Source organism: Oncorhynchus mykiss, chromosome 10 (assembly GCF_057628025.1).
Source record: "Oncorhynchus mykiss isolate SJ-2025 chromosome 10, ASM5762802v1, whole genome shotgun sequence".
Classification (NCBI taxonomy): domain Eukaryota; kingdom Metazoa; phylum Chordata; class Actinopteri; order Salmoniformes; family Salmonidae; genus Oncorhynchus; species Oncorhynchus mykiss.
Genome location: NC_143031.1, coordinates 51,881,050 through 51,893,872, shown reverse-complemented (window position 1 = coordinate 51,893,872; position 12,823 = coordinate 51,881,050). Strand labels below are relative to the sequence as shown.

Below are 12,823 nucleotides of genomic sequence, written 5' to 3'. Positions count from 1 at the left end.
AACCAGTGCACATTAACTGCCACCGGTCTATTCTCTATGTCCATATTGTTATTTTATTACACAAGTATTTGAACAGGCCAGCATCCTTATAATTGATTAAAAAAATACACAATATATTGGTTTAAATGTCCAGTGAATGTATAGATATAGAACTATTATGCATTTTTCATTATAGTGCCATTAGAGAATAGTTTAATACTAATAGTAGAGGTGTGTGTGTGTGGGATGAAAGCAATGAAACTAATTTGACCCTTGCCCCTGTTAGGTAAGCTGTACAAATAGCCCAAATTAGGTCATAATCACTTCCCACTACAAGATGACTTAGCCTAAAGGTTCAAGTTCAAGCCTAAAAGCACTGCACATACTAGGAAACAACATGCAAAAAGTATCTAAAAATGCTTAAAACTACAAGAATTGCCTGTGAGAAGCAGTCATTTCATTCAATTCAGGAAGTAAACAAAAAAAAGTACTACAGTGAAATAGGACCTATCGCAATGGTTCTCTGCCTCTATACATTGAAATGAACCCCTGACCCTGGTGTGAAGATCAGAAAAGGGACTGTTCTATGACTGTCCCTGTATTCTCATCCCTGAATGATGCTGGCTCTCTTTCCACTCTCTCTCCCCTCCCTGTCCCTTTGTTCCTCAGCAATGGGTTATATACCAGGATTATATAATGCACCGCCTCCATATTGACTGCCAGTAGAGTGTGTAGCTCACTAGCGAGCAGTGTAGTGCCCAACTAGCAAAAAAAGCTTTCTCTATAAAAGGACAGTAGACTTCTGTAGCTAACTGAATTCCACGCACAGAATTCTTCACACAGCAGCAGCAGTGTTCTAAGTCAAGCCATGCCACCAGTAAAGCTTGAGGTATCAGGTAAGGTTATTCTCCTCTTTAAAGGTTAATCCTGCATCTTAATCTCTTTATCTATAACCTACAGCCGCATATTACTTTTGTATCCTAGGCTACAGCTGAATATGACTGTTTTTGCCCAGACTACAGCTGTTGGCATATTGGTTGTTTCATAGTCTATATATTACTACATATTATAGCTGCATGTGATTGCTGTTTCCTGGGCTACATATTACTGCATATTATAGCTGCATTTTACGGTTGTTTGCTAGGCTACATTTTACAGCATATAGCTGCATATTACTGTTGTTTGCTAGGCTACATTTTACAGCATATAGCTGCATATTACTGCTTATTATATGTGAATTTTACTGTTGTTTCCTATGCTATTTTACTGCATATTATAGCTGCACGTGACTGTTGTTTCCCTCTGTGTGGGTGTGTATCCTGTCCTTACTAAAAACAGTTGGCAAATACAAATGTTAATCTGGAATAGCCTGTTTGACTGAAAGACAAGACATGTTGGTCATAGAGACTATAACAATGCTGGCTGTAAAGTATGTTTACTTTCTTGTTTGCAATGGAAGCACATAGTGCCTTCCGAAAGTATTTATTTTTCCACATTTTGTTGATTAAATTGGAATTGTGTGTCACTGGCCTACACACAATACTCCACAATGTCAAAGTGGAATTATGTTTTTCTATATTTTTTTGGACAAATTCATTAACAACAAAAAGCTGAAATGTCTTGAGTCAATAAGTATTCAACCACTTTGTTTTGACAAGCCTTAATAACTTCAGGAGTAAAAAATTGTGATTAACAAGTCATAAGTTGCATGGACTCATTCTGTGTGCAATAATTGTTCTTAACATTATTTCTGAATGACTGCCTCACCACTGTACCCCACACATACAATTATCTGTACGTTCCCTCAGTCGAGCAGTGAATTTCAAACACAGATTCAACCACAAACACCAGGAAGGTGTTCCAATGCCTCGCAAAGAAGGGCACCTCGTGGTAGAAGTGAAAAATATACCTTGAATATCCCTTTGAGCATGGTGAAGTTATTAAATACACTTTGGATGGTGTATCAAAACACCCAGTCACTACAAAGATACAGGGAACCTTCCTAACTCAGTTGCTGGAAAGGAAGGAAACCATATAGGGATTTCACCATGAGGCCAATGGTGACTTTAAAACAGTTAGAGTTCATTGGCTGTGATAGGAGAAAACTGAGAATGGATCAACAACATTGTAGTTACTCCACAATATTAATAACCTAATTGACAGAGTGAAAAGAAGGAAGCCTGATATATTCCAAAACATGCATCCTGTTTGCAACAAGGCACTAAAATAATACTGCATAAAATGTGGCAAAGCAAATCAATTGTCCTAAATACAAAGTGTTTTGTTTGGGGCAAATTCAATACAACACATTCCACTCTCCATATTTTCAAGCACAGTGGTTGCTGCATCATGTTATGGGTACGCTTGTAATCGTTTAGGACTGAGGAGTTTTTCTGGATGAAAAATATAAGGAATGGAACTAAGCACAAGCAAAATCCTAGAGGAAAAACTGGTTCAGTCTGCTTTCCACCAGCCACTGGGAGATGAATTCACCTTTCAGCAGGTCAATAACCTAAAGCACTTGTCCAAATATACACTGGAGTTGCTTACCATGAAGACAGTGAATATACCCGAGTGGCCGAGTTACTGTTTTGACCTCAATCTGCTTTAAAATGGCTGTCTAGCAATTATCAACAACCACCTTGAAAAATATAGTACAATGCTGGTTTGTAAATCTTTTCGAGACTTACCTAGAAAGACCCAGAATTGTAAACGCAGACAAATGTGATTCTAACATGTATTGACTCAGGGATTTGAATACTTATGTAAATTAGATATATCTGTATTTCGTTTTCAATAAATGTGCATGACATTTCTAAAAACCTGTTTTCACTTTGTGATTATGGGGTATATGTGTACATGTGATTATTCATTTTTTTTTTAATCTATTTTGAATTCAGGCTGTGATGCAAAAAAAATATGGAATAAGTCAAGGGGTATGAATACCTTCAGAAGGATATGTTGTAAACACTGTCTTCCGGTATGCTTTAATGCAGAAACATCTGTTGATAGAATAGAATATAGGGACAGGTACGTTATAGGAATATTAGAATATCGGAATGGACAGTGGTATTCGAAAACTTGTGAGAATTCATTTTTGTGCAAAAATAGTGGTTCTGTGGGTGTCACCAAGTAGGCTGATACTTTATACCCTATTTCATAACTTAGGCGGTAAAGTCCAATATCCGAGTTGGCAGTGTGCTAAGGCAGTGAATAAAACAAACTTAGGGAGGAGGCTTCTAATGACCTCTTATGGATATGGGAGACGCTAGCGTCTCAACTGGCCAATTGCCAGGGAAATGCAGAGCGCCAGATTTAAAAAAAATGCTATAAAATTCAAACTTTCATTAAATCACACATGTAAGATACTCAATTAAAGCTACACTCGTAGTAAATCCAGCCAACATGTCAGATTTTTTAAATGCTTTTCGGCGAAAGCATAAGAAGATATTATCTTATAGCCTGCACCCATCTGCACCTGCAGTAAACAAAGGAGCTAGCGTAGCAGGCGCTACACAAAACGCTGGAATAAAATATAAAATATGCATTACCTTTGACGAGCTTCTTTTGTTGGCACTCCAATATGTCCCATAAACATCACAATTGGTTCTTTTGTCCGATTAATTCCGTCCATATATATCGAAAATGTCCATTTATAAAGCGCGTTTGATCCAGAAAAAAACAGCTTACAAAAACACAACGTCACTACAAAATATTTCAAAAGTTGCCTATAAACTTTGCCAAAATATTTTAAACTACTTTTGTAATACAACGTTAGGTATTTTTAAATGTTAATAATCGATCACATTGTAGACGGGGCAATCTGTATTCAATACATGAATGAAAAGAAACCAGCTCTGCTTTTCATGTCTTGCGCAACTCACAAAAGCGTCCCCAGTTCCGAGTTGGCCTACTTCTTCAATGCACAAAGGAATAACCTCAACCATATTCCAAAGACTGGCGACATCGTGTGGAAGCGGTAGGAACTGAAAATTGGTTACTATTAAATATCCAATGGTAAAGACAATATAGTGAACAGAGATGGGGGAAGAAAAAAAAACCTGAACAGTTAGTCCTCGGGGATTTGCCTGCTACATAAGTTCTGTTATACTCACATACATGATTCAAACAGTTTTAGAAACCTCAGTGTTTTCTATCCAAATCTACTAATAATATGTATATCTTATATTCTTGGCATGAGTAGCAGGAAGTTGAAATTGGGCACGCTATTTATCCAAAAGTGAAAATTCTGCCCCCTAGCTTTAACTTAACTTGCAACTATCAAACCCGGATCCGGGAGCGTAATCATAGCCTCAAACTAATTAGCATAACGCAGCGGACATAAATCTCCATCCTCCATTCATGAAAATCACAAATGAAATATATTGAGACACAGCTTAGCCTTTTGTTAATCACACTGTCATCTCAGATTTTCAAAATATGCTTTACAGCCAACGTTAGACAAGCATTTGTGTAAGTTTATCATTGCATAATGCTATGCTAGGCTCTGCTGGCAGCAGGCAACATTTTCACAAAAATAAGAAAAGCAATCAAATTAAATCATTTACCTTTGAAGAACTTCGGATGTTTTCACTCAGGAGACTCCCAGTTAGATAGCAAATGTTCCTATCCTGTTCCTATATTGTTTTACCTTAATTCTGAGTAGAACTACACATTAATTGATTATAATTGTATTAATTCCAATCAATTCCATACAATTATATGTTTTCAGGGTGGAATATTTTAATCATTCAATTAACAGATAAATCCCATTAACATTTTGTCTCTAGAGACACCATTTAAACCAGGTGAGGTCACCACGTGTGAGAGGTGGAACAAAAGGGCAAGCTAAGGCATGTCGTGACGTTGTATTAGTTAATGTGACGACTGTTGCGCATTGAATGATTACAAGTTTCTAATTGCGTGATTAACTGAATCAAGCAATTATTAACGCATTAACCTGGGGGACCATAGGAAAACTAGTTTTTATTGAGTTTCTATTTCCCAAATTAACTCAAAGAATATCAGAATATCGATTTTACAACAGGCGCTAATTAACCTGCAATCTCGTTCTGAACGCCGTATAGTCCGTGAATCTGCACTGCCCCGGGTCTCACCAATGAGTTCGTACCACACCAATCTTAGTTGGATATTTATTTACTAAAAAAGCTAAAATGATGATAAAAGATACACATAGACAAAACACATTATAGGCTATTGATTAGAACTTAGTTTAACGAGCCAACACACTATGGCGCGTGTTACCCAAAATTGGGATTTCAAAGAGAGAGAGAAAAAAGAAGGTACACGAGACAGATATACATTTGGGTGAATTTGTCAGCTATGCTATTCTGACCCTAGCCTTGCCCCAAACTGCCGCTCTTATGGGTCAGAATATAATGATGTAATTACGTTTGGGGCACCTCTCTGATCGTCCTCCCGATGTCAGTGTCTTTTTGGCTTAGGAGTCTGTTCCCTCACCCTTGCTCTGGAAGGGGTCTTCTGAGGACAGACAACTCTGTAGCTCAGAGCTCACAGCGTTGGAATGAAACAGTGTAGTTACCACGATTCGATGGGAGATGGAGGCTAGGTGGTTCGACTTGAATTCACCCGCTTAGACACAGCTACTCATCCGTAGCTTGGGTAGAAACTTGGGTCACGTAGTTTTCCTGTAAATTCTTTACTCACAGGTTTTATACCCTTGGGTCAGAAGTGGGCGTAACTGCCTTTAGGGCAATTCTCTGGGTGTACCAAGTTATGAGGGCAAGGTCTAGATTTGACTCAAATTCAATTTTAGACAACTAACTTCACATTTTATCTTTCCCAAAACATTCTCTTTGATTTGGATATTTTCCATACAACGTACAATGTATAAACATCAAACATATACTAGGAAAACTCTTCACGTTACAGTGTTTTCGTATTAACGTCATCTATTAACCTTTAATAACAAAACAAAAATGACATACATTTTCATATTCCATCTATCGTCATGACCACCATTTTGGCTGACGGAAACCATTGTTCCAAAGTCCCTTTATTTCATGTTTAATGTTCTGAGGCTGGTTCTCCATAGTAACAGGACAAAGGAATTTGTCTGTGGCCTGAGATTTACCAGGGGCGTGAGGGGTCATAAAACCCCCACATCAGCAGACCCCTAGATCTCTCCTCCTCTGTTGGGGTTGAGAGATAATATGTGGTCTCCTGTAACCTGACCTGATCAGGACAAGTCATGACAGGCATATTGAGCATGGCTGGAGGCTCTACAGTGAAATAAGACAATAATGACTAACCAAAACAGCAATGGACACGGCATATTGACATTAGCCTAGCCTATAGAAAGCTGATGGGATCCTCTTAGTTTTAATAGAGTCAATCACTCTGTTTTCTCACACAATTGCAAAGCCTAGAGAAATGTTGTGTAACATGAGCTCATCGGCTCTCATTAAGAGTTTGATTCGATTTTTAATTACATTTGCATTGATGTCAGGGTGATTAGAGGAACAATAGAGTGCTGAGTACCAGACAGTTATCAATTATTGTAGTCTACTAATGACCATCAGCAGCATCAGAGCTTGGAGAAGCCTAATTTACCATGACTAAATGGTCATGTGTAATTTGACCGCCTTCATGACTCGTGACTGCCGGTTTCGTGGTAATGTAGTCACCGTAACAGCCCTACCCCTTGATATTGTGCATCTGAAGCAGAGAATAGCTTTACTCGCACATTGTTTACATTGGTCAGCTATATGTTCAATTTAAAAACAATACCAATAGACAATGTTTGAAGCTACATTACTTGTGCTGACATTAAATTGTTCAGTACATATCCAACCCTTGTAATTTAGGTGGTGAAATGTCTGGAAAGAGGAGATAATGGGATCCTTAACTTAAAACATACAACTGCTATTACCAAGACTAACACAACAATGACATTATCTATGCTAAATGTGTAAAAGAAAGACAATAGTTGGGCTATAAGAAATATTTTTTATTCAATGGGGCTAGGCAAAGCAGAGATGACAACATACTTTTCATTTCACCCATACAACAAAATAGCCTATTATTAAAGTACAGTATGTTTACAATATCAACAATAGTATTTTACAAGTTCGAAATTACATTGTATATATTCATACAGTTTAAGGGGGCACTTTTGTCTTGACACCAAGGTGAATGTAATCTCTACTTAAATGGCACAACAGAACCATTCAGATTGTCCAAAGTACAGCATATGACAACCATCTCATATAACTGAGGGATGTCTCCTTTCGTATCTGGAACAGGACCGAGTAGAAGTAGAAGCTGATGCAGCATTGCTCATCTTCACAGTGGGAATCCAGTTGACATGGGTGTCTTGATATGAGAAGCACACCTGATGTTAGAATATCACTTCTTCCGGTTACCTATACCAACAGGGCTTTGAAGTCCTTGGTTGTTTTTAATTAATTCAGGTGTTTCATTGTCATATACATATTAAATATATTGTTGGGCAGGAACCAACCAATAGTCAACACATCAAGTTGTCCTGTCTCATTGATGCCTTTGTCCTATAATGTCATGTCCTTACATTTTCCCCCCTCTTATGAATTTGCGTCCCCCCTTTTCATGGTTATGGCTAGAAGGGATCCAGCTTTTGTAAAATGAACATAATATTTGACATTTCATAGCAGATTGGGAAAATGTAAACAGCAGGATAGGAGAATTAAGTTAAGGGTTAGTTAGGTTAGCTGAAATGCAAAAAAAATAACTGTTTACATTAATTTGACAAGCTGGATCCCTTTTAGTCAGGACCCCTTTTCGGCCTAGAGCACATGGTTGCTTTCAAGACAAGGTCACTTTTATTTATCTGTTGTCAGTGTCAGAAGAGTAGGCCTGGACCAACAAAGATTCTGCTAATGTCATATAAAGTGTAGTAGAATTGCATGAAAGGTTAATCAAAGGCCACATTCTTCCCCAAAACTTGAAACTCAGGTGACACATGTTAATAGCTAGACTACAAGCTATCGAGCCAGCTAGCTCATTTTGGGTAATTTAGGGTAGGTGTTAACTCCTGGTTAGCATAACAGTTAAATTAAACTTGAAATCGATCAGACTTGACTTACCAGTGATGAAATAAACGTAGTAAACCTTGTATTGACAGCTGTCTTTGTTCAGGTCTTGACGGGCAAAAAGGTTTCTTAGCTTTTCTGACAGTTCTTGAGTCTTATCTCATTGGTGTCTCCAATAGTGTTTCATGACATCTGTAAATGTATATTTTTTTCCTGTTTTCTTTCCTGCCTTGTTAGAGCAGCCAAATATGCCACAGAAAATGACCGTGTTGATGAATCAACTAGTTTTAGTCACTGTTATCATGCAGTTTGGGGTAGCCACTCGGCTGTTGTCAGAATAATTAATGTGGTGGTCTTCCAACATGGCAATAAAACCTTTACAAATAAGAACCAGAAGTTCCAGCTAAAACCTGGATTGGAAACTGAGCTTCACGCGCAGCAATAGATCTCTTCGCGAATGCAGTCTGCTTGAGCAGGTCCATCAACATTCCATATGGCAGTTGGGACAGAGCGCATGGTAAGCTACAAAACAACAAAGCTTAAAAACAACTGTTTCTCAAAATGTATGCAAAATACTTTGAAAATATTTGACTGCTAAGTTGTAGTCCCTGTTCTCCTGCATTCTTGTTTTACTTTTGTAACTAAAGCAGTGGTTTGTTGGGGAGAAGGACGTCAAAGAAATATTTGCTATCTAGTTACTGTAGCTAGCTAATTTGAGCTAGCTAACTAGCTAGCTAATGTTAGCTCTCTGGCTAATCCTCCATGGTACATTCTAACTTTTACCTGTTGTAGGCGTTGGTTACAGCTAGCTAGCTGACATTTTGATTTCTGTTTAGTTAGTGATAGTAAATGTGTGTGTGTGTGAGAGAGAAATGATCACAATAACTTTAGAAAACATTGTCATGTAAACGTTGTTATCCAAGTAGTCTAATTTTTGATATCCTCTTTTTTAAATCAAAAGGCACTCACACATCTGAGCTATCTTTTTTTGCAGGTGCATGGTAACAGTAGAATAAAGTGAGAAAAAATAAGAAACCCACACACCGATCTTGATATCATCACTGTTCTTTAATAAGCTTTACATGTCGGCCACACAGCCTTCTTCAGAGATTTTGTGAGCTTTTTAAATTAGCACCATTGTGTGGACATAGTCCCACCACATTGAATCTATATGTTTTTTTATGACAGTTTACAATTTAAGGTAACAGTAAGTAATTTAGTCTCTCATAGTTGAAGTGTACCTATGATGAAAATTATAGGCCTCTCTCATCTTTTTAAGTGGGAGAACTTGCACAATTGGTGGCTGACTAAATACTTTTTTGCCCCACTGTATGCCCCATAACCATCACAATTGGTCCTTTTGTTCGATTAATTCCGTCCATATATATCCAAAATGTCAATTTATTTGGCGCGTTTGATCCAGAAAAAAACAGCTCCCAAAATGCGCAACGTCAATACAAAATATTTCAAAAGTTGCCTATAAACTTTGCCAAAATATTTCAAACCACTTTTGTAATACAACTTTAGGTATTTTTAACATGCATGAAACCAAGGCTTTTACGGTTACAGAAGTCAGCAAAAGAGAGCGCCTGGGGAATGGAAGTGGAGCTAGGCACTGCAGGGCCTGGATTAACCTCTACATCACCAGAGGAATAGAGGAGGAGTAGGATAAGGGTACGGCTAAAGTCTACAAGAACTGGTCATCTAGTGCTTTCGGAACAGAGAGTAAAAGGAGCAGGTTTCTTTTTGCGGAAGAATAGATTCAAGGTATAACATACAGACAAGGGCATGGTAGGATGTGAATACAACCTAGGTTAATCTCCACTTTGAATGACAATGAGAGAGGTTTTGTGTCACGAGAATTCACGAAACTCCCTTTTTCACAATTCCTGACATTTAATCCTAGTAAGAATTCCCTGTCTTAGGTCAGTTAGGATCCCCACTTTATTTTAAAAATGTGAAATGTAAGATTAATACTAGAGAAAATGTATTTATTTCAGCTTTTATTTATTTCATCAGATTCCCAGTGGGTCAGAAGTATGCATACACTCAATTAGTATTTTCTAGCATTGCCTTTAAGTTGTTTAACTTGGGTCAAGCATTTCGGGTAGCCTTCCACAAGCTTCCCACAATAAGTTGGGTGAATTTTGGCCAATTCCTCTTGACAGAGCTGGTGTAACTGAGTCAGGTTTAAAGTATAGGCCTCCTTGCCCGCACACACTTTTTCAGTTCTGCCCACACATTTTCTCTAGGATTGAGGTCAGGGCTTTGTGATGGTCACTCCAATATCATGACTTTGTTGTCCTTAAGCCATTTTTCTGCAACTTTGTAAGTATGCTTGGGATCAATGTCCATTTGTAAGACCCATTTACGACCAAGCTTTAACTTCCTGAATGATGTCTTGAGATGTTGCCTCAATATTCCCACATAATTTTGCATCCTCATGAAGCCATCTATTTTGTGACGTGCACCAGTCCCTCCTGCAGCAAAGCACCCCCACAACATGATGCTGCCACCCCCATGCTTCACTCATGGGATGGTGTTCTTGGGCTTGCAAACCTCCCTCTTTTTCCTCCAAACAAAACAATGGTCATTATGGCAAAACAATTATATTTTTGTTTCATCAGACCAGAGGGCAGTTCCTCAAAAAGTATGATCTTTGTCCCCATGTGCAGTTGCAACCGTAGTCTGGCTTTTTTTATTGCGGTTTTGGAGCAGTGGCTTCTTCCTTGCTGAGCGGCCTTTCAGGTTATGTTGATTTAGGACTTGTTTTACTGTGGATATAGATACTTTTGTACCTGTTTCCACTAGCATCTTCACAAGTTCATTTGCTGTTGTTTTGGGGTTGATTTGCACTTTTCGCATAAAAGTACGTTAATCTTTAGGAGACAGAACGATTTTCCTTCCTGAGCGGTATGATGGCTGTGTGGTCCCATGGTGTTTATACTTGCGTACTATTGTTTGTACAGATGAACGTCATACCTTCAGGTGTTTGGAAATTGTTCCCAAGGATGAACCAGACTTTTGAAGGTCTAAATTTTTTTCTCTGAAGTCTTGGCTGATCTCTTTTGATTTTCCCATGATGTCAAGCAAAGAGCCACTGAGTTAGAAGGTAGGCCTTGAAATACATCCACAGGTACACCTCCAGTATACTGAAATTATGTCAGTTAGCATATCAGAAGCTTCTAAAGCCATGACATCATTTTCTGGAATTTTCCAAGCTGTTTAAAGCCACAGTCAACTTAGTGTATGTAAACTTCTGAACCACTGGAATTGTGATTCAGTGAATTACAAGTGAAATAATCTGTCTGTAAACAATTGTTGTAAGAATTACTTGTCATGCACAAAGTTGATGTCCTAACTTGCCAAAACTATAGTTTGTTAACAAGAAATTTGTGTGGTTGAAAAACGAGTTTTAATGACTCCAACCTAAGTATATGTAAACTTCTGACTCAACAATATGGCAGAGGTTGAAAACCCATAGCACTTAAGTTTTTTAAATAACAGGTTATGGTCAATAATATCAAAGGCTGCACTGAAATCTAACAGTACAGCTCCCACAATCTTCTTAGTATCAATTTCTTTCAACCAATCATCAGTCATTTGTGTCAGTGTAGTACATGTCGAGTGCCCTTCTCTCTAAGCTTGCTGAAAGTCTGTTGTTCATTTGTTTACAGAGAAGTAGCATTGTATTTGGTCAAACAACATTTTTTTTCCCAACAGTTTGCTAAGAGCTGGCCGCAAGCTTATAGGTCTACTGTTAGAACCAGTAAAGGCCCGCTTTACCACTCTTGGGTAGCAGAAGTACTTTGGCTTCCATCCAGCCCTGAGGACAAAGACTTTCCTCTAGGATCAGATTAAAAATATGACAGGAGTGGATATAAAGTCAGCCACCATCATCAGTAGCTTTCAATTTAAGTTGTCAATGCCAGGAAGTTGGTCATTATTCCACCTCTCCCACACTAACTTCACAAAATTCTTACTTGCACTGCTTTTCTTTCATTATTTGTTTTTTTTATGCATGAATATAATTGCTCACTGTTTGTCTAAGCTTGTCCACTTTGCCAGTGAAATAATCATTAAAATAACTGGCAACATCAAATGTGTTTGTGATGAATAATCCATCTGATTCGATGAAAGATGGAGTTGAATTTGTCTTTCAAACCATCATTTCATTTAATGTACTCCAAAGTTATATCATTGATCTTGGCTTCATAATAAAGTTTCTTCTTCTTTTTGTTGAGTTTAGTCACATCATTTCTCAATTTGCAGTAAGTAAGCCAGTCAGATGTACAGCATGACTTATTAGCCACTCCTTTTGCCCCATTTCTTACAACCATACAGTTTATCAATTCCTCATCAATCCATGGAGCCTTAACAGTTGTATCAGTCAGTTTCTTAACAGTTGCATGTTTATCAATAATTGGAAGAAACAATTTCATAAATTCATCAAGTGCAGTGTCTGGATGCTCCTCATTAATCACATCACACCAACAAATATTTTTAACATCATCCACTTAAGAGTCACAGCAAAATCTTTGGTGTGATCTCTTGTACACTATTTAGGCCCAGCTGTTGGAACTTTGGCTTTCCTAGATATAGCCACTATATTGTGATCACTGCAACCAATGGGTACGGATACAGCGTTAGAACATTCTACAGCATTAGTAAAGAGGTGATCGATACATGTGGATGATTTTGTTCCTGTATTGTTTGTAAACACCCCAGTAGGTTGATTTAATAACCTGAACCAGATTACAGGCACTGGTTACAGTAAGAAGCTTCCTCTTGAG

The 12,823-nt window shown here is 38.0% G+C and overlaps 1 protein-coding gene across 1 annotated transcript in view; it reads left to right on the top strand.

Moving 5' to 3' along the window:
• The first annotated feature begins 639 nt into the window (after positions 1-639).
• bco2a (beta-carotene oxygenase 2a) overlaps positions 640-12,823 on the top strand; it is a 116,058-nt gene continuing 103,874 nt past the window's right edge. The window contains exon 1 of the mRNA XM_021618973.3: positions 640-875. Coding sequence (XP_021474648.2) covers positions 848-875 — 28 coding nt within the window. The 5' untranslated portion in view covers positions 640-847. The remainder of the gene's footprint in view (positions 876-12,823) is intronic.